This window comes from Ovis canadensis, chromosome 14 (assembly GCF_042477335.2).
Source record: "Ovis canadensis isolate MfBH-ARS-UI-01 breed Bighorn chromosome 14, ARS-UI_OviCan_v2, whole genome shotgun sequence".
NCBI lineage: Eukaryota > Metazoa > Chordata > Mammalia > Artiodactyla > Bovidae > Ovis > Ovis canadensis.
This window is the reverse complement of record NC_091258.1, coordinates 20,551,248-20,574,052: the sequence shown is the minus strand read 5'-3', so window position 1 is coordinate 20,574,052 and position 22,805 is coordinate 20,551,248. Positions and strand designations below refer to the sequence as shown.

The 22,805-nt window shown below is 48.0% G+C and overlaps 1 protein-coding gene across 3 annotated transcripts in view; it reads left to right on the top strand.

Annotated features, from left to right (window-relative positions):
- CDYL2 (chromodomain Y like 2) overlaps positions 1–22,805 on the top strand; it is a 164,306-nt gene that overhangs the window by 130,929 nt on the left and 10,572 nt on the right. For all 3 annotated transcript variants that reach the window (XM_069552510.1, XM_069552511.1, XM_069552509.1), the window contains exons 3-4: positions 12,541–12,758; positions 21,927–22,099. In XM_069552510.1, coding sequence (XP_069408611.1) covers positions 12,541–12,758; positions 21,927–22,099 — 391 coding nt within the window. The remainder of the gene's footprint in view (positions 1–12,540; positions 12,759–21,926; positions 22,100–22,805) is intronic.

Below are 22,805 nucleotides of genomic sequence, written 5' to 3'. Positions count from 1 at the left end.
CCACACTGGGAGTGCAGAGTCTTATTCACTAGGCCACCAGGGAAGTCCCCAGACTGTAAGTTCCTGAGCGCAGGCTCCATCTCTGTTTCTGCCCATCAGTGTACCCCAGGAGCCAGGTTTGTCCTGAACATTCTTTAATTGCATGCTGATTGAATGAAGGGAGGGGCAGTAAAGAATGTTAGAAAAAAACAGAAAGGAAAAGGATGTGCCAGCAGCCTCTAGACGAGGGATGAACTGCTCTGGAAGAATTAGAGAGCAGGTCCCAGAAGAGCCACGTTGAGAAGGGTGAGACCTTTACCAGGAGGGCACAGGGGGAAGGGCGTTCTAGGAAACAGTGTCTCTGGTCTGGAGACACCTTCCTGCTGCGTCCTGATGGCTCGCACCCCAAGAAGGTGCTACTATTTTCTTCGCAAGGGGAGGAAACTTCATAGCACTCACACCGTATTCTTTTGCTTGGGCATCTCAGAGAGGTGAGGTCTCGCCCGGCTGCCGTGAAGCAGAGGGGCCAAGTGTGATGTGAGTACAAGTTAGCCATCGAGGTGTGGCAGCAGCCTGGATTCAGGAAACCATTGTTTTTTTCCATGCATGAGACTCATACCAAGGTTCGGAAGTATGACCGGCGTGTCGAGAAATGAACGTGGAGCGTGTCTCAAAACTGAGAGCATTGAACACGAGGTTGGCATGTGGTGCAAGGAGGCTGCTCTGGTTAGTTTCCGTGGTTTGTTTTTCACTCCTCCGTTTGCTTGATGACCATGGCTGCCTTCCAGGCACCGTGCTTCATCCTGCGGACACAGAGCAAGGGAGTGGCTCTCTGGCTTGTCCCTGGAGAGCCTGCTGGCAGGTGGAGGCATCAGGTGGGTGCAGAGACGATGAGGACGCAGCGAGATGAGCTCAGCTTGGAAACAGCTCCACGGGACACTGGAGCCAGGCGCAGCACCCAGATTTTCCTTCTGATGTTGTGCAGTGGTCTCTCAGGGGGAAACAGATGCAGAAGGTCCCTGAGAGCCAGCCACCAGCAGGAGGGCCCAGGACCAGTCTTAGGCTTCCGAGTCTTGTTGCTTGAGTCAAGCATCATGTTTGATGTCAGGATGTTCCGAGTTTGAACTGTATTCTGGCCCTTCCCAGGGGCACGACCTTGGGATTTTCTTTTCTCCCCTGTGAAATGTGGATGAAATGATGCCTTACAGGATCAAGCAACATAAGCTCTGTGGATCACATAATAAGCATTCAACAAAATAGGATGATTGTGTTCAGTTCAGTTCAGTCGTGTCCGACTCTTTGTGACCCCATGAATCGCAGCACGCCAGGCCTCCCTGTCCATCACCAACTCCCGGAGTTCACTCAAACTCACGTCCATCGAGTCAGTGATGCCATCCAGCCATCTCATCCTCTGTCGTCCCCTTCTTCTCCTGCCCCCAATCCCACCCAGCATCAGAGTCTTTTCCAATGAGTCAACTCTTCGCATGAGGTGGCCAAAGTACTGGAGCTTCAGCTTTAGCATCATTCCTTCCAAAGACATCCCAGGGCTGATCTCCTTCAGAATGGATTGGTTGGATCTCCTTGCAGTCCAAGGGACTCTCAAGAGTCTTCTCCAGCACCACACTTCAAAAGCATCAATTCTTCAGTGCTCAGCCTTCTTCATAGTCCAACTCTCACATCCATACATGACTACTGGAAAAACCATAGCCTTGACTAGACGGACCTTAGTCGGCAAAGTAATGTCTGTGCTTTTGAATATGCTATCTAGGTTGGCCATAACTTTTCTTCCAAGGAGTAAGCGTCTTTTAATTTCATGGCTGCAGTCACCATCTACAGTGATTTTGGAGCCCCAAAAAGTAAAGTCTGACACTGTTTCCACTGTTTCTCCATCTATTTCCCATGGAGTGATGGGACCAGATGCCATGATCTTCGTTTTCTGAATGTTGAGCTTTAAGCCAACTTTTTCACTCTCCTCTTTCACTTTCATCAAGAGGCTTTTTAGTTCCTCTTCACTTCTGCCATAAGGGTGGTGTCATCTGCATATCTGAGGTTATTGATATTTCTCCTGGCAATCTTGATTTCAGCTTGTGCCTCTTCCAGCCCAGCGTTTCTCATGATGTACTCTGCATAGAAGTTAAATAAGCAGGGTGACAATATACAGCCTTGATGTACACCTTTTCCTATTTGGAACCAGTCTGTTTTTCCATGTCCAGTTCTAACTGTTGCTTCCTGGCCTGCATACAGATTTCTCAAGAGGCAGGTTAGGTGGTCTGGTATTCCCGTCTCTTTCAGAATTTTCCACAGTTTATTGTGATCCACACAGTCAAAGGCTTTGGCATAGTCAATAAAGCAGAAATAGATGTTTTTCATGAACTCTCTTTTTTCTTCCAAGGAGTATGCGTCTTTTAATTTCATGGCTGCAATCACCACCTGCAGTGATTTTGGAGCCCAAAAAAGTAAAGTCTGACACTGTTTCCACTGTTTCTCCATCTATTTCCCATGAAGTGATGGGACCGGATGCCATGGTCTTCGTTTTCTGAATGTTGAGCTTTAGGCCAACTTTTTCACTGTCCACTTTCACTTTCATCAACAGGCTTTTTAGTTCCTCTTCACTTGATTGTGTTAACGGTGGGCAATTGAGAGAAAGGACTTTGAGGCTGATGCTGGACTGATGGTGGAAGGAGCCTTCTCAGACTGTTCCGGGCAGATGTAGGTGGCTCTGAGCCCAGTTGCCCATGATAATCAAAGGACCGCCCTTATTGTTGCTCTTCAGTCACCAAGTCATGTCTGACTCTGTGATCCCTGGGCTACAGGGAGGGATGTGACTTCCCTGTCCTTTTCTGTCTCTCGGAGTTTGCTCAGACTCATGTCCATTGAGTTGGATGCCAGTCAACCATCTTGTCCTCTGTCATCCCCTTCTCTTCCTACCTTCAGTCTTTCCCAGCATCAGGGTCTTTTCCAGTGAGTCGACTCTTCGCATCAGGTGGGCCAGTATTGGAGCTTCAGCTTCAGCATCAGTCCTTCCAATGAATATTCAGGGTTGATCTTCTTTAGGATTGACAGGTTTGATCTTCTTTGTGTCAAGGGACTCTCTAAAGCTGCCCTAGACCCTAAGTAAGAGTTAAGTGTGAAGCCAGCACAGAAGACGCACCCCTCACCTGGGGATGGCATCCTCTGGTGTCCTATCTGAGCTCCTTCCCTTCTTGCTCTCTGGAGGGAGCTTGGTGCTCTCCAGGGCTGGGGTTTGCCATGTTCCTGGTGGAGAACGTGGACATGGATGCCGAGCCCCGCCCAGAGTGGCTGATGCTGCACACAGTCATGTCCTGCGGTCTGTCCCTCATCCATTCAGTCCTCTGTGGCTTCCCCTAGACTTTTACCCTCTGTCCTCCCGGAAAACTTACCTCTCACTCGTCCCAGGGCTGCTGCTCCCTTACCTTTCACACGTCAGCTTTCCGTTTGCCTTTGTGTATCTTACAAATGGCAGTGCATTTCCTGACACACCTCTTCCTGCTGCACAGTGACAACTATGCACCATTTGTTGACACTTTTTGAGTATCTCCACTATTTCTCACTTGACCGGACAGGTTTCCTTCTCCCACTAGCTGAGTTAAGATGCTTTTTTTCTGTCTTTAAGAGTCTGTCCTTAGGGAGTCTTCCTCACATCTGGATTTTGGATTCTTTTCTCCAGTCAGATCATCTCTGTCTTCTAATATATGAGCCTAACCTGCTCACAAATTAATGTGACTATTAACATCATTTGTGTCTTTTCTTCTAATTTCTTTGGTATTTTCACTTTGTAACTCTGTCTCTCTGCTCCCTCTCTCATCCCCATCCACGGCCCTTTTTGTACTTTCTAATTGAGCTGATACATTGTATGCATTTCCTCTCTGGGCTGATTTGGATGCTAGCCATAGGCCATACTTGTGCTCTTAAATTTTAGCATGCATATTCAACTACACAGTTTTTCTAACAGATGTGCTGTCTTCCTATTGGTGCAGCAAGGAGGACCTTACTTGGTCTTGACTTCTCAAGGAGCCTCATGTTTTTGTTTTGCTCACTCACTCGGTGTTGTTAAACAGCAAAAATTGCTTTTGTTATTTTTGCAGCCAGGAATTACATTTACTAAATTAAAACCCAGCAGCTGTGTTTCTCGTGTCTCTTGTCTTCCTACAAATTAACTTTTTGATTTGCTGAAGTTTCTATTTATAATTATTTTAGAGTCTGTGATAAACTCTTTTAGTTTTGGGATATCTAAAAATGCCCATTTAACTGGTCCTTTAAATGCGGTTTTAGCTGGGTATAAAATTCTTGGCTGAGAGTTATTCTCTGTCAGCATTTTGATGGAACTTCTTTTTTTTCAGGCCTCTGTTACTGCTTTTGCTATCAATCGGATATTCCTTTTTGAGAATGTGTTTTTTTCTCTCCATGCTATATTTTAAGATTTTTTCTTTGAGACATTCTGCAGTTTCATTATTATTTGTCTGTTTGGAAAAGACTTTGGTGCTGAGAGGGATTGGGGGCAGGAAAAGAAGGGGACGACCGAGGATGAGATGGCTGGATGGCATCACTGACTTGATGGACCCAAGTCTGAGTGAACTCCGGGAGTTGGTGATGGACAGGGAGGCCTGGCATGCTGTGATTCATGGGGTCACAAAGAGTTGGACACAACTGAGCAACTGAACTGAACTGAACTGAACTATCCTATTTCATATTCAGAGTGCTCTTTCAAACTAATAATTTGTCTGTTTTCTTAAGTTCTTAAAAACATTCAACGATTTTTTCTTTAAATATTTCTTCCCTAGAGGTATTCCTTGTATGGAATTTTAATTTGATTCTTATTTTCAGAATGTATATATATGTGTGTGTGTATATATATACACACACACACACACTCACACATATATATATATATTTAGCATATATAACTTTTAGTTTTCAATGGACATGGGTTTGGGTGAACTCTGGGAGTTGGTGATGGACAGGGAGTCCTGGCGTGCTGCAGTTCATGGGGTCGCAAAGGGTCGGACACGACTGAGCAACTGAACTGAACTGAGCATTTTACCATGCTTGCTCTCTCTTTGTGTATATATCTGTGTGTATGTACATGTATAGGTAATTACATAGACTCACACATATATACACACTTAGAACTTATGTACAAATGATTATACGGATTATATACAAATTATTTTTCTTTTTCTGAAGCATTTAAGTGTAGATTGCATGCCTCTTTACCCAGTAATATTTTCTGTGGGTTTTGTTTGTTTTTATTGAAGGATAGTTAATTTACAATGTTGTCTTAGTTTTAGGTGTGTGGCAAAGTGATACAGGTATTTGAATATACTCCTTCTCCATCCCTTCTGCTCTGTTCTCTTTGCCAGCCGTTGTGGGCAACCAGTTTAATCATTTTCTGATTTTCCCTTCCTCTGTCTCTTCTTGCAAAATAAGCAAGTTTATCCATTTCCCCTTCTTTCTTACACTAGAGGTAAAATACTTTCATGCCTTGCCTGTCTTCACTTTGGAAATCACTCGTTAGTTCCTAGAAATAGTTTTCATTCTTTTCACAGTTGCGTTAGTATCCCATTGTGCGGATGCACCAGAGTTCAATCTCCTCAGTCTGTGCTTGGATGTTTGGATAGCTGTGGTGTTTTGCAATCGTGAATAATGCTATAAGGAATATACATACATACATGTATGTACATCTTATACATACATGTATCTGTATGTTTATAGGTGTATATTTTATGTTATATTTCCAGAAGTGGGATTGCTGTGTTGAGAGTAAGTGCCTGAACAGTTTTCTCACAGATTGCCAAATTCTCTTCCAAAGCACTTCTACTGTTTGCATTCCACCCACCAATAAGGAATGCCTGACTCCCCGCATCTTCTCTGCTGCTGCTGCTGCTGCTGCTGCTAAGTTGCTTCAGTCATGTCTGACTCTGTGCGACCCCGTAGACTGAAGCCTGGAGCCCACCAGGCTCCCCCATCCCTGTGATTCTCCAGGCAAGAACACTGGAGTGGGTTGCCATTTCCTTCTCCAATGTGTGAAAGTGAAAAGTGAAAGGGAAGTCGCTCAATCGTGTCCGACTCATAGCGACCCCATGGACTGCAGCCCACCAGGCTCCTCCATCCATGGGATTTTCCAGGCAAGAACACTGGAGTGGGTTGCCATTTCCTTCTCCAATGTGTGAAAGTGAAAAGTGAAAGGGAAGTCGCTCAATCGTGTCCGACTCTTAGCGACCCCATGGACTGCAGCCCACCAGGCTGTTCCGCCCATGGGATTTTGCAGGCAAGAACACTGGAGTGGGGTGCCATCGCCTTCTCCACACATATTCTCTAGAAGAGTATATTGTCAAGATTCTAAACTTTTGCCGAGTGAATGGGTAAGAAATGGTTTCTCAGTGTAGTTTCAATGTTCATTTCTTTCATTCTGAATTTTAGTTTGTATTATTCTTTTAAATGAAGTTGAATTCTCTTCTTACACATAAGAGCTGTGTTTATGTGATATTTGTGGATTATCTGTCCATATCTTCAGTCTGTTTTTCTCCCCCTGGAGGAACTTTGGTCTTTTCGTCCTCAGTGTTTAAATTTTTCTTTAGTCTGGGGATCTTTTATCCATGGCATGCAATTTTTTTTCCTTTTTGTCATTTGCTTTTTAATTAGTTCTTTACCTTACCCCTGTGCTCTTTTCCTTTCTGTCTGCTTTTGTCTGAGAATTTATTTATTTTAAATGACTGTTTCCCTCACATCTATTGCTTGGAGCATTCTAAGCATTCCTATTTTAAAGTCCATGTCATACTGTCTCATAATATTTATTTGATTTGATTTGGAGCCATCCATGTCACCAGCGTTGATTTTATCAGCTAGAATCCTAAGCATTAGATATCTTCCTGTTTTGGAATTTTGGTGGACAGGCTCATTTCAAGAGGGAAGTTGCCTTTGTCTTTCTATGCTTCCTCTCTCTCCCTCTAGCCGGCCCAGAGGTCCCAGTAACGCCTTGGCGGTGGGCAGCATGTGGCTTTGTTGTCGCTGTCCTGTCTTGGTGGAGGACATCACGCCGTCCCCTGGTTTCCACCCCCGGCCCCGCCCTCCCACCTCACGTGGGAGACGTGCGTCCTGCTGCCCCCACGCCCCCTTCCTGCCCCCGCTCCCGGCGCCCACCCCCACGGCGAGCTTTGTGTTGCTGCTCTGCCTGTGTCACACAGAGATGCGTATCTTGTCTGTGAGCCCGGCGTTGTGTCCTTCACTTCTGCATGTCTGGAGCAGAGGGGCTGTGTGAGAGTGAGAGTCTGTGGGGCCTTCTTAATGGGAAATACTCCTTTGTACTTGGAAGGAAGGAACATGAGAAGGCTTGAAGGGAGTGGAAGGAAAGAAACCAGCCTGATCATCCTGGGAGGCAGGGATGGCATCTCCCATTCCATGTGTGGAAAGTGGGGGTGCAGAGAGAGTAGGGAGCCCCCAGCCTGAGAGGAGGGGTGTGGGCTTTGAAGGCTGGTCCGTCCCTGGGTTTCACTCTGGCCTTCTGCCTCATCAGGCGGTCAGTTCTTCTCCCCCTGGAGCACCCCATCTCCCCTGGACCCGTGTCCTGGGCTTGGAACAGGAGAGCTGGGGCTACACAGACTTATCAACTGATTCCTCAGCTTTGGAGTGACCTGGTGTCCTTCAGCTAACATTTCTGAAAGTGCCTAGAACGAGCCACGCCCTTGCTAATCCCATGTCGGTTCCTTAATTCAATTAACATGGAACAACCCTCAAAAACACATACCACGGACCCCAGCTTGTAACGAAGGAGATGCTGCTGGAGAGCTCGTGGGCTTCCAGCTTCTCCCGATGAGCTGACGTAGTGCTGGGATTCGCATGCTGTCTGGCCGTGAAGCCCTGAACTTCCCTGCTTCCGGCGTATTCTGTTCCCCATGGTGCCTTCCCCACCAGCCTCCCCTGTCTCTCTGGAGGCATGGTGCCCCAGAAGGGTAGCAGCTTTGAGAGCAGCTCTGTGGGAGAGCGGAGTGGGGCTCAAGGTGACTTAACGCTACTGTATGTGAGTGAATCCAGGCCCTCACGGAGGCTTCCTGCCTTCCTTGGCCCAGAGATGGCGTGTCCTCCAAGTGAGCACTCATGACGTGAGCGCTGTGTCCTGGTAAATAATAGGCATAAGGATTACTTGGTCAGATGGTCCCTTAGGGACCGCTTCCTCTTATGCTTTAGCAGAAGGACCACGGGCTCCTTCACCGAGAATCCCTAGTATTCTTCATCACGTCACCCTATCTTTCCCCATTTATCATTATTTTAATGATTAGTTTATTTGTTTTCTGTCTGTCTCCCACCCTCTGAGAGGGCATGAAGCAAGCTCCAGGAGGGCATGGGCCTTATTTCTCTGATTTTTGTTGGACCTCCAACATCTAGTGTGATGGCTGACCCAGAGGAGGTGATAACTCATTAGATTTTGAATGAATGAAGAGGAGGGGCAGTTGCCTTTAATCCTGCCTCTGCCATTTAAAACCTTTTTGGCTCCCCGCAAGTGCCTCACTTTTCCTATCTGTAAAATGGACCAAGAAGGGCAGTTTTGTAGGACTGTTGAACAATTTACAGGCAGCTTACAGAGCTGCTCAGAAAAGGTAACCCTCAGGTCCTCCTTCTTGATGTAAAAGTAAACCAGCACCTTGACTTGGTTGCAGGGCAGGAGAGGTGAAGTCAGACCTCTCCCAGCCCCAGGGAAAACACTGCTGTTCTGGAGCCCTGAGCTTTTGACTTCTCACGGGTGAGCCGGGTGGCTGCCGCTGAGAGCAGCTCCCGTGATGAGCTAACCTCTGCCAGGAGGTCCCCAGCATGCATCTGCTGGCTCCAATTAGGAAGGCTTTCTCAGGAGCTGGAGGTTTTGAGCTTGACCCTGAAGAAATACCTCCCTTTCCATGAGCCTTTTAATTAAATGCTCATGCTTGCTTTCCGGAGTTCATTGAATCGTTTACCTGCATTGTGGTGTTTGACAAAGCCCTGTCGCTTTGGGTAATGGAAAGGGACAAAATGAGGAGGCTTCTCAGAGGCTGTCTGATGACACAGAGGCTGGTGTTTCTGTGCCCTTTTGGGGCTGGGCGCTTATCTTGGTGGGGTAGGAGAGGGCTCCAGAGCAGCATTTCTGGTCTCTGCCTTTGGCTTGCTTCTTGCGATTCCAAGGCCCACCCCCACCCCCATGCTCATTAAGAATCTGAGTCACCTTGACAGTTGTCCTGAGCCTGGTTCTCACAGTCCGGTCCCTGGGGCAGGGGCAACAGCCTGGGGTGCACCCAGCTGGCTGGTCGAACCTTCTCCAGGTGATCTAGGTGTCTGCTCAAGTGTAAGAACCACTGGTCTAGGGACTCAAACCCTCTGGCATGTCAGAATCAATTGGGGTGTAGTTTTCTTTTTTTCAAAGTTAACTTTATTTTCTAAATAGTTTTAGAGTTCCAGGGTTTGGAAAGAAAATACAGAGAGTTCCTGTGTGTACCCTGTAGTCAGCCTCTCCTGTTTTTATGACATCTTAAACTAGCAGGGTCCATGTGTTGCAATCAATGAACTGCTAATCCATACAGTATTATCACTAAAGTCCATACCTTATCCTACCATCTATCCTACGATCTTATCCAGGATCCCACACCAGATTTCGTTGTCATGTCTCCTTAGGATCCTCTGCCCTGAGACAATTTCTCTGATTTTCCTGTGTTTTGATGACCTTGACATTCTTGCAGTACAGTGATTAGGTATTTTGTAGAATGCCCCTCAACTGGGATTTGTCTGTGTGTTTCTCATGATTAGACTTGGCTTGTAGGGTTCTGAGAGGAAGACCCCAGAGGTCCAGCGCCTTCTCCCTCACACTGTATCAGGAGAGCACACCACGCCATGACTCATCCCTGTCGGTGGTGGTCTTGATCACGGGGCTTTGGCTTCTCCATCTGCCCCAGTCAGGTTTCTCCACTGTTCCTCTTCCCCCACTAAGCCCCCTCCCCCACTTTCTACACCGTTTGGAGGGTATGAAGCACACCCTTAAAGAAGCTATGTTCTACCTCTTTGAGAACAGAGCGTCTACATGAACTGTTTGGGATTCTTGTCCACGGAAGCTTTGTCTCTTGTTGTTGAGTCACTAAGTCATGTCCGACTCTTTGCGACCTCATGGTCTGCAGCACGGCAGGCTTCCCTGTCCTTCACTATCTCCTGGCGTTTGCTCAGATTCGTGTCTCTTATCTCCCGATTGTCCAGTCATTTGATGATATCAGTCTAGACTCATGGATATCTATTTTTTACTTGCAATTATAACACAGTATGTACTTTTAATACTTTACTTGCTCAAATTCTCGCGTCTTTGGCCGTTGAGCGCTCTTTCAGCCGCCGCCTGTGTCCTTTGACATGTGCTGTCATTGTGAAGGTTGTTATTTGTTTTGGCTTTGGTTTCGCTACTCCCTCCCTTTCAGTCTCTACAAGCTTATCTCGCCTGTTTCCTGCCCCAGGCCTGGGATCACCTATTTCTCCAGAGAGCCCCTGTTCCTTTTGTTGAGAATAGTTATCAGAAAACAAGACCTGGTCTCTTGGGGTGCCCACTGCTATTGGGATGCCAGACTCTGGGCCTTCTCAGCCGACAGAGCGAGGAAATGCACTGTGTATATGAACCTGCATAGACACGCTTATCTAGAAATATTTCTGTATGTAACCATCTGTACCTGTGTTAAGTTCATACTGATGTCTTCAGTGTTCATCCATCAACACGTGGATCCTTCTAGCTCCCTCCCTTTATTTCTCTATAAACTCCCACTCAAACAGAGAAACCTTCCGCTCCCACTTGCTATATATTTACATAATTGTTCAACTCCAGCATTCATGTATGATGTCAGAATTCTTAACTCCTACTTACCTCCACTTACCTCCATGGGCTGAAATTCTTAACTCCTACTTACCTCCACTTACTTCCAAGGTGAAAGTGAAAGTGGGTCAGTTGTGTCCAGCTTTTTGCTACCCCATGGACTGTAGTCCACCAGGCTCCTCTGTCCGTGGGATTCTTCAGGCTAGAATACTGGAGTGGATTGCCATTCCCTTCTCAGGGGATCTTCCCAACTCAGGGGTCAAACCCAGGTCTCCTCCATTGCAGGCAGATTCTTTACCATCTGAGCCACCAGGGACGCCCAGGTGGGTTAGTGGTAAAGAATCTGCCTGAGGTGCAGAAGGTTGCGGGTTCGATCCCTGGGTCAGGAAGATCCCCTGGAGAACGCAGTGACAACCCAGTCCAGTATTCTTGCCTGGGAAGTTCTGTGGACAGAGGAGGCTGTGGGCTACAGGCCATGGGGTGGCAAAGAGTCAGCCGTGACCTAGTGCCTAAACAACAGCTTACCCCTGTAGGAGTCAACTTTATCAGCTGGACTCCAGCGCTTCCATGCAGGTTATTTTCAGTTTTACAGACTCCACTCATTCCTAAAGTTGCTTCAGTCAGGACCTTTCCCCGTCCTCCTTCAGGGAGATGGTTTCATATGCTTGTCATACAGTTAGATTCTTTTTATCACATTCTGCGTTCCATCCTTGGGTGGACACGAATCTGAGCAAACTCCGGGAGATAGTGAAGGACAGGGAAGCCTGGCATGCTGCAGTTCACGGGGTTGCAAAGGGTCAGACATGACTTAACGACCGAACGACGGCAACAAAGGCATCCACGCTGTAAATTTCCTCAGGTTTCGGCAAATGTTCAGTGTCTCGTATTCGCCGTCGTAATATCTTGCAGGGTAGTTTCACGGCCCTAGAAAAGTCCCCTACATTTCACCAGTTCTGCCCTCCTCTTACTTCACCTGAACCCCTGGCCACCAATGATCTCTTTACTTTTCCTGCACTTTCGCCTTTCCTGAGATGTCGTATGATTGGAATCACACGGTATGTGTTGCTTTTTCAGACGGGCTTCTTTCACTTGGTGATATGCATTGAAGAGTCATTCTGTGTTCTTGTGGCTTGATAGTGGACTTCTTTTTATGCAAAATAATATTCTACTGTGTGCATTAATCAGAGTTGAAAATGAAAGTCGCTCAGTTGTGTCCGACCTTTTGTGACCCCATATATAGTCCATGGAATTCTCCAGGCCAGAATACTGGAGTGGGTAGCCTTTTCCTTCTCCAGGGGATCTTCCCAACCCAGGGATCAAAAGATCTCCTGCATTGCGGACAGATTCTTTACCAGCTGAGCCACAGGAAAGCCCAAGGGCATATTGGTTGCTTCCAATTTTTGATTATGAGTAAAGCTGCAGTATTTTTGGTTTGTGGTTTATTTAGGGAACGTTCCTGGATCCGTCGTTGCTGAAGGCATCCAAGCAGAACCTGGGCGCTCACGGGTGGATGTGTGGGAGAGGGAATCAAGGATCGTGTAGGGTCCTTCACAGAGAGTCCTATCTGTGCTCTTCCATGTTTGGAGATGTAGCCTTTCACCACCCAGAACAGAGGCTGCCCGGAGGTCCCAGCCACACCCGACCCTTCCCACGACAATCTGAGTGTTCTCCCGCCGCGCTCCTGTGTCGCTGTTCTGCAGTCAGCTTCTCACTCTGTGTTCTGATTTTGGAAGGCTCTGCTCTGACCAACGGCGGCCTCAACCTGCACAGCCCGGTGAAGAGGAAGCTGGAAGCTGAGAAGGACTACGTCTTCGACAAAAGGCTCAGGTACAGCGTCCGCCAGAATGAAAGCAACTGTCGGTTTCGGGACATTGTCGTGCGGAAGGAAGAGGGCTTCACGCACATCCTGCTGTCCAGCCAGACCTCGGACAACAACGCGCTGACCCCCGAGGTGAGAGGGACGGGACAGCGGGTGGGTGCTGGCTCTCTGAGCCCTCTGGAGTCGGTGGAGACCACCCACACCCAGGCAGACTTGACCTGGGGACCCAATTTGCTGATCTCACTACATCCATCATCTGTCTGATCTTTATGATCCATGACTACAGTATCCCATTTTGAAAATGAAGACCCTGGGAAACAGATTCAATAAGCTGATCGTGGTCACAGAATTAGTCAGTATTGACCCCAGAAACCAAACATGACATCTTGGGCTTCTCCAGCAAAACTGAATGGTAGTTAGCATGTCTAATAGAGATGGAATCATATTCACTCAGCTCACTTACAGTTTTATTGATTGCGATATAATTCACATACCATAAACTTTATCCTTTTAAAATGTACAGTTCGGTGGTATTTAGTGTATTCACAAAGCTGTGCGACCATCAGCGTTAATCCTGGGACATTTCCATCACCCCCAAAGGAAACCCTGTGCCCGTTAGCAGTCACCCCCATTCTCCCTCCCCACGTCCCTGGCAACCACGAATGGCCTTCCTGTCTCTACAGATTTGCCTCTTCTGGGCATTTCATAGATGCAGAACTGTGCAATGCGTGGCCTTCCATGGCTGGCTTATTTCGCTCAGCACAGTATTTGAGGGGTCTGTCCACGTGGCAGCACGATCAGTGCCTCGCCCCTCCTCTGTGTGTGGGTGGGCCACACTTTGTCTGTTAGCTCTCCACTGAGGGACGTTTGGGTTGGCTCCTCTTTTGGTGCAGACTTCCCTGGTGGCTCACATGGTAAAGAATCCGCCTGCAATGGAGGAGACCTGGGTTCAATCCCTGGGTCGGGAAGATCCTCTGGAGCAGGAAATGGCAACCCACTCCAGTATTCTTGGCTGGAGGATCCCATGGAAAGAGGAGCCTGGGGGGCTACACCCCACAGGGTCACAAAGAGTTGGGCACAACTGATCGACACTTTCACTTTCCACTTTTGACTATCTTGCATGATACTGCTATGAACATTTGTGTATGTGTTTTTGTGTGAACATAAGGTTTTCTTGGTTTCCTAATTATGGAATTGCTGGGTCATAAAGAGCCAACTCATTGGAACAGACCCTCTTACTGGGAAAGATTGAAGGCAGGAGGAGAAGGGGATGGCAGAGGGTGAGATGGTTGGATGGCATCACCGACTCAATGGACATGAGTTTGAGGAAATTCTGGGAGACAGTGAAGGACAGGGGAGCCTGGTGTGCTGCAGGCCATGGGGTTGCAAAGAGTCAGACAGCTGAGCGGCTGAGCGACAGTAACAATGGTAACTGCATATTTGACCTTATGAGGAAGTGCCAAACTATTTTCCCCGGTGGTTGCTCCATTTTGCATCCCCAACTGTGGTGTATGATGGTCCCCATTTTTCTGTTTCCTCGCCAGCACTTGTTATTGTCTGTCTTTTTTTATTACAGCCGTTTTAGTGGCTGTGAGGCGCTATCTCATTGTGGTTCTGGTTTGCATTTTCCTAATGATGGATGATGTTGGGCGTCTCCTCTGGTGCCTGTTGGCCATTTGTCTGTCTTCTTCAGAGAGATGTCTGTCCAAATCCTTTGCCTAATTTTAAAATTGGGATTTTTTTATAGTTGAGTTTTAAGCATTCTCTGTGTGTTCTGAATATCACATCCTTGTCAGAGCTATGATTTGAAAATACTGCCATTCTGAGTTGTCTTTTTCCTTTCTAGATAGCATTCTTTGACATTCAATTCAAATGTTTTTGACGTCCAGTTTGTCTTTTTTCTCTCTGACTTTCTTTTTTCTTTTCGACTGTGGCTCATGGTGGCTTACGGGATCCTAGTTCCCCAAGCAGGGATTGAGCCTGAGGGCCCATCAGTGAGAGTACCAAGCCCTCAGCCCTGGACCGCCAGGGGATTCCATCTCTATCACTTTTTAAAATGCTAATTCTGCTTATGTCTAGATGAGCAGAACAGGGAAGCAGTGAACACATAATGCATTTACATAGACAACACCATTCAAAAGAGGGGGTGCTTAGCAGATGGCAGCGAAGAGATTGTTGGTAGTGCCAGTGTGAGAAGACTCGCATCCGAGCAGTCTTCTCCTGCTGGACCAACCCGGGCAGGGCATAGAGTGGTAAGTGACCAAGACGAGCATGGTGCAGCTCGCAGGCCTCTGCACACTACATCCTTCTTACCCCATTTCATCCCACCTTCTGGTGTAGGGTTATTACAGTTCACGTCTTCCAGATGAGACAGCGTGGGCCTAGAGAGTGGAATAGGGCTGTGGTCCCTCAGCTTCAGAGGGCAGGGCGCTCAGCCCAGCGCCTGGCCAGTGCAGACAGTTCAGTGCAGACCCCCGTTCCCTTTCCCGTGGTACTGCACTCCGGGTCCACAGCAGCAGTGCAGACCTGGAGGGTGAACCCCGGGATGGGTTTGGGGTGGGGGACACAGTCAGGGGGCGGCTCACTGGTGGCCCACCCAGCGGGGGCGGTGCAGATGGCCTGGCACTGCCGGTGTGTCCAGTGCGACTCGGGGGGCCCGGAAGTGGGTGGGATGGGCAGTGCTGCGTCCTTGAGCTTATTATAATCACCAGCATTCCCCCAATGCTCTGGACCCCGGATCCTTGTCAGAGCTGTCATTTGAAGATGCTGCCATTCTGTGGGTTGTCTTTTTCTGTTCTAGATAGCCCTCTTTGATATTCAATTCAAAATTCTTTGAAGTCCAATTTATCTTTTTTTCTCTATTGCCTTTTTTCCCTTGTCACTATGATTTACATAGACTGTGGTTCTTTTTGGGGACTGTGTGGGTAACGGGCAGGAATGTTTGTCAGCCTGTGAGGGAAGAGGGTGGCCAGGGCTGTGGACGTAGGGGCCTGCTGGTGACTCATTGCCCCTCTTCTAAGTGCAGGTGTTGGGGTCACTCCCTCCTCCACCTTCAGCGGAACCACCTCTAGGTTCTCTGCTGTGTAGACCTCTGCATGGATCTCAGAGCCCAGGGCCTGTGGTTTATCCCAAAGGCCACCATTCACATGTTGATACACCTGGAAACCTTGTTATTTTAAGCTCCTCACAAAACATTCCCAAGAGACCAATTCTTCTCAGATTTTTTTCTACTTCACTACTTTTAAAAAGCGTGCTTGAAAAAGGCATGGTATTTTCCTTTGATAAACCGAATAGATGTGGAGCCTGCCAGTTCATCCTCTCTCTTTGCAGCAGCTTTGTGTGTTAACTCTTGCCTTGTCATCACAGAAGCGTGTGGCATCTGACTAATTTCAGGCGCCCGGGTTCTCACCTCCTGAGACTCAGGTTTGGTTGATTAGCAAGGTTTACTCCTAATTGGTGTCTGTCAGTAACAGAACAGGAGGAAGACGGAAAAACAATTATTGATCTGGTGGTTTCAGCTCTCGCAGCAACCAGAGGGGGTTGACGCCGTGGATAAATTGGCTAACTGGGAAGAGTAGCTGTGACAGTATGTGACGTGATGTTAGTGAAGGAATACAGCTCCCCAGGCGGCACTAGTGGTGGGGAACCCACCTGCCAGCGTAGGAAACGGAAGATCCGTGTGCTCGATTCCTGGGTTGGGAAGGTGCCCTGAGGAGGGCATGGCAACCCCCTCCAGCATTCTTGCCTGGAGAATCCCATGGTTAGAGGAGCCTGGTGAGCTACGGCCCCTGGGGTCACAGTGAGTCAGACACAGCTGAGCAACTTAGCATGCACAGAGTTAGCAGGGGAGCCCTGCCCCTCCCGGCCGAACTGGGATCAGATCCCGCCTCCAGCACTTTTCCTCTTCTGCTACCTTGGGATTACCTTGCCTCTCTGAGTGTTCTCATTTATAGGAATCATACAGTGTATTCCCTGTGGGGTTAGAGATAATGTCTGCAAAAGAGGCTCTCAGAGCCCCTGACACCTAGGAAGTATTCAGTGACTGTTCCTATTGTTGTTAAGATGAAACAGAGGTGTCGCAGTGGCTGCTAGCAGGCCCAGCCCTGCTCGTTCAGGGAGAGGCTGGAAGGAGGCCGCTTTCAGGATCACAGCTGAATTCTTTTTCTAGCTGTGTATGTGACGTTGGCGGGATCGGCCCCATGGGCAGAAATTCATACATTACTGGGCGTATTAACCGGATTCTGAGGCTAGCACAAGTGTTGCCATATTTCTCCTTGTCTGGAATCTAGCAAAGAGCCAGGGAAATAATGGAAATGCCCCTGCAGGAAAGAGTCAGCAAAATAGATGGTCCAAAGTCTTGGGGATTAAAAACTCATCCACTTTCTCCTTAGGAGAGGACCTCAGGCCCTCACTGTGTTTCTGGGGTTTTCTTTGTAGCCCCCAGCCTCAGTCCACAGACCACCACCTTCCATGGGGGCCCCCAGGCCCGCTGGAGGCATCTTCACACCCTCTGGGGTGCATCTGCCGTGTCCACACCGTCCTCAAGCCAGTCATGTTTCTTTCTATTTCCATCATAACTCTGGGAGGCCACACTGCTAGCTGTTTTGTCTGCATGATTGTATCAGCCATAGCCCACCAACAAGTCTGCCCACATTCATGTTTCCTGCCCCGTTAGCTGTTCGTCAGAAGCAGAGTGATCTGCTGGAAAAGCAAATATGATCAGGCCACTCCTCACACACCCTTACATACTTCAGACACATCAGTGGCTCCTCCAGTCTTGCCTGAGACTCGGCTGGGGAAGCTGCACTTCCACGCTCCTTCTACTGACTGTTGGCAGGTCCTAGGTCTCTGGTGGCCAAAGGCATCCGTTTCTTGCCATTGGCTTCCCACCGTGGACTATGGCATAGCGTCTCCATAGGGCTGCTTACAGTGTGGCAGCTTGCTTCCCCCAGACTGAGAGCTCCAAGGAAGAGAGAGAGAGCGAAAGAGGACGACTGAGGGGATTTCCTGGCTTAGGGACTTGGTGCTTTCACTACCAGGGTGCAGGTTCGATCCCTGGTTGGGGAACTAAGATACTGAAAGCCTTGGATTGTGGCCGGGAAAAGCTGAGACAAGTTTAGTCATCCTGTGTCTTAATCACCTCTCGAAAGGAACATCCCATGACTTTACCATATTTTCTTAGAAGGGAGTCACTAGGGACTGCACGCAGGTGTGAATACCAGCTACCTTAGAGGCTGCCTGTCCCAGGGATTTAATTTAGGGAGAGGGCAGGATAAAGTAAGGACCCACACGTTCTGCCAGGGAGTTGGTAGAAGTGTCATAGGAGGGGATAGAAGCTCTTGGGGTGTCAGGAGAAGAAGGAGGTGGCATTTCGTGGGGAATATTTGAGAAGGCCTTCATGAGGGTGATCTCAGTGGATATGGGCCCCGGGTGACTGGATTCAGCAAGTAGAGATGAAGGAGAGAGAGGGACCCTGGTCTGCTCCCTTTTAATACCCACTTTTAATGGATTTGGTTATCTGGTTCCAGCCCTTGGCAGCTCAGAAGGTAGAAGCAGCAGCGGAGGGGTGTGTTTTTTCCATCAGACATTCACACAGGAGCAGGCGGTGGCCACCAAGTGCAGAGCAGGGCAGTGGCATCAAGAAGGGACCCAGGATTTCCACATGCACAGTGGTCTGGCTCCGTTTGTTAGCAGAGGTGCGCCCGGGAGCCTCTGAGGGGACTGCTCCATCACAGGCTAGCACGTGACACGGAGAGGCAGTGACAGGCGCAGTGCTCTGTTTTAGAAGACACAGGAGTGTGTAGGAATTTTAGAACCACACTTCAGTTACAGTATATGACTGGTACGGGGTCCTTCAAGAAGCAGGAACCTCAGCCTTCCATCCAAGTTGGATTATCAACACGAGAAAGGCCAAGGAAAAGTACACTAACTAGATACATACATTTTCATTAATTTTTTTGGCCACGCCTCAAGGCAGGTGGGAGCTTAGTTTCCCTGGGATCAAACCCGCACCCCTGCATTGAAAGTGCAGAGTCTTAACCAGTAGACCACCAGGGAAGTCCCCAAGATATGTACACTTTAAAAATTAAAACTGGTTTGTTCTTTCATCACATGAACAAAACACGAACCTGCTTTCCATTTAACTCACAGAGTGGGTGGCCGTTCTGCTCGTTGACAAGCGTGCAGGCCCTCAGGTGGGGAGTCACGTGAAGAATTACAACTCACGTCCCCGGCGCAGGGTTTTCTTTCCTTTGCCTCTCGGAGAAGCAGAGCTCATGTATAGGTGAGAGCCTGTCTATTTCTGGAGGCAGATAGGTTAAAGGACCCACATGATAGTGACCTGTTAGCTTTTCTGATGTTTTAAATGAATGTCTGTGGCTTATCCCTGCTAGAATGGAAAGCACTTCTCCCGCCCTTCTCATGAAGCTCAAGCCCCAAGAGTTCTGATTCAGACTGATGTCTCAGCATGCGTGTGTGGTTTTTATTTTTCTCCACAAAGACTCACCCATTTGTTTAAGTCACCCTCCAGTGTGCGGTAGTGGGCAGAGAAGGGAGGTGAGGTTTGTATCCTGGTTCTGCCTCTTGCTGGTGACCTTGGCTTTGTTTTTCTGAGTCTTCCTTGCTTCATCTGCAAGATTGAGATACCACACCCTCCCTCACTGAAGTTTCGTTTCAGGTCAAATATTATGTGGAAATTCATGGATGCAATCCTGGCACCTCTGTGCTTAATAAAAGGGCATGGTCACTTAAAGTACAGTCTAAAAAACAGTGGTCTCGTAAAGTGTCTCCACTGTACCCTACAATTCTGCCTTTTGAATGTTTAATAACAATCATTCAAAAGCCTGTTCCTTTGCTGGCTCCCCTATTGGACTCTCGGCTCCACTCAGGCAAGCACACGCCTCGTTTTCTCTTTTCATGCCCTTTCTGCACTTACTTTTCCTGCTTCCCTGACTTCTGTTGGAGGGTGAGCTTCTTTTATTTTACACCCTCCCCCACCCATGCTTTGTAACTCATGTACTTTTGAGACGTTTTCCTTAAGTTGTCTCCACATGAAAGGGAGAAAGTTAAAGTGTTAGTTGCTCAGTGATATCTGACTCTTTGTGACCCCGCCAGGCTCCTTTATCCATGGAATTCTCCAGGCAAGAACCCTAGAGTGGGTAGCCATTCCCTTCTCCCGGAGATCTTCCCAACCCAGGGATTGAACCTGGGTCTCTTATATTGCAGGCAGATTCTTTACCATCTGAGCTATCAGGGAAGCCCGTTATGTACACGTCAGTTCAGTGCAGTTCAGTCGCTCAGTCATGTCCGACTCTTTGCGACCCCATGAATCGCAGCACGCCAGGCCTCCCTGTCCATCACCAACTCCAGGAGTTCACTCAAACTCATGTCCATCAAGTTGGTGATGCCATCCAGCCATCTCATCCTCTGCCATCCCCTTCTCCTCCTGCCCCCAATCCCTCCCAGCATCAGGGTCTTTTCAAATGTGTCAACTCTTCGCATGAGGTGGACAAAGTATTGAAGTTTCAGCTTCAGCATCAGTCCTTCCAATGAACACCCAGGACTGATCTCCTTTAGGGTGGACTGGTTGCATCTCCTTGCAGTCCAAGGGACTCTGAAGAGTCTTCTCCAACACCACAGCTCAAAAGCATCAGCCTAAATGTGACAGTGACCTCTGCACCATTTCCAGAGCCGCGGCATGCCCCAGCTCTGGCCTTCCCACCCAGTATTATTGCCTAAAGCTATGGTTCTACCTTGTGCAAACTCCAGCCTTCAGTTGGCCTCTATCAGTTTGATGATGATTTTATAGTCAATTCTTACATTGATTTACTGACACATTTTCTCTGTTCTGTGCTGGCTGCTTTTCCTTGCAAGTCAGTTTTTCTTTGTGAATAGTTTTCTTTTTCTTGAAGTGCATCCCTTTTTAGTTCTTCCAGTGAGGGCCTAAGGGTAGTAAGCAATCTTTTACTGAAAATTCTTAATCTTTTTTTTTTTTTAACCTTTTTAGTTTATATTGGAGCATAGCTGATTAACAATGTTGTGATAGTTTCAGGTAAACAGTGAAGGGACTCAGCCACACATATACACGTATCCATTCTCCCCCAGACCCCTCTCCCACCCAGGCTCCCACATAACATTGAGCAGAGTCCCCCGTGGTATACAGTAGTAGGTCCTTGTTCGTTATCCATTTTAAATACAGCAGTGTGTACATGTCCATCCCAAACTCCCTAACCATCCTTTCTCCCCATCCTTCCCTGCTTGAAAATGCCTGATCTTTACCCTTGCCTCTGAATGATGGTTTAGCTGGATATAGAACTTGTGTTTAATGGTTATTTTCCTTGGCACCTGGAAAATGTTACAGGTCGGCCTGGTGCCAAAGCCCAGTTCCCACTTGACCTCTGAGCCATGTGAGCATCTTAGTGGAATTAAGGATAAACAAGATAGCGTTGTTGTTACTGGATATATGGAACTGCTCAATTCAATACATATTAAACTGGAAAAGAGAACTGTGATGGACAGGATTGCATCTTGGGACCAAAAGATGCAACCTGATCCTAGGTAGCAATGTTTACATAAATGCGTGTGGGTTTGGGGTATATGCTATGGTATTAGCACTTTGTATCCTCAGCAGCACTGATATGTATTTTTTTGAAATTTGAATTTGAAAGTCGCTCAGTCGTGTCTGACTCTTTGCTACCCCACGGACTATATATTCCAGGCCAGAATACTGGAGTGGGTAGCCTTTACCTTCTCCAGGGGATCTTCCCAACCCAGGGATCAAACCTAGGTCTCCCACATTGCAGGCAGATTCTTTACCAGTTGAGCCAGAAGGGAAGCCCAATATATGTATATACTCAAATAAATGACTGCTGCTATGGAAAAAGAAAAAAAAGGATAAGCAGGAGCATAGTTAAACTGGGACTTCTGGCAACAGCTGACATACCTTGCCTGGGCTGTGCACAGGAATATTTTCCCACACCTTGGAAAGGGCCAAATAAGCAATGCGGGCGGAGGACGTGCTGAGATTTAGCAGGCTTAGACAGTTCCACACCCGGCTTCCGAGCCTGCAGCCGCTGACCCCACTGGCACCTCCTTGGTGCTCTGTGCTGCTTCGGAGACGGGACGGGGAGTTGGGTTTGGGTTTCTTTCTTTGGTCTGGGTGTGGCGTGTCTGCAGGGGAGGCTCCCTGCATGGGCAGAGCAGGTTCACTCTCCTCTACGCCCGGGGCTCTGCACAGGCCTGGAGGCGCCCTGCTTTTAGAGGGACCACTCGGCATTCCTGCAAACCCATCTCTGCCCGCAGATCATGAAGGAAGTGCGGCGCGCGCTCTGCAACGCAGCCACGGACGACAGCAAACTGCTTCTCCTCAGCGCTGTGGGCAGCGTGTTCTGCAGCGGCCTGGATTACTCCTACCTGATTGGCAGGTTGTCCAGCGACCGGAGGAAGGAGAGCACCCGGATCGCAGAGGCCATCAGGTGAGTCTGCACACGCCGGGGGGCGTGCCTAGGTTTAGCATGTGAAAATACAGGCTGCTTAGTTAAATTTGAATTTCAAACAAGGAAACATTTTTAAAAGCATGAGTATATCCCATCCTATGCAGCACTTGGGATACACTTATACTAAAAAATTGTTCAGTTGCTCAGTCGTGTCCAATTCTTTGCGACCCCATGGACTACACCACGCCAGCCTCCTCTGTCCTCCTCTATCTCCTGGAGTTTGCTCAAGCTCATGTCCACTGAGTCAGTGATGCCTTCCAACTGTCTCATCCTCTGCCACCCTCTTCTCCTTTTGTCTTCAATCTTTCCCAGCATCAAGGTCTTTTCCACTGAGTCAGCTCTTCACATCAGGTGGCCAGAGTATTGGAGCTTCCGCTTCAACATCAGTGCTTCCAATGAATATTCAGAATTGATCTCCTTTAGGATTGACTGGCTCGATCTCCTAGCAGTACAAAGGGTGTCTTAAGAGTCTTCTCCAGCACCACAGGTCAAAAGCATCAGTTCTTTGGTGCTCAGCCTTCTCTATGGTCCAATTCTCATATCTGTACATGACTATTGGAAAATTGTTTTATGTTTATCTGAAATTCAGAGTTTAATTGGACATCCGATATTTTCCTGCCAAAATTAGAGATGCTTTTACACTCTAGGTTATATCCCACTTTATGTATTTATTTTTATCAAAAAG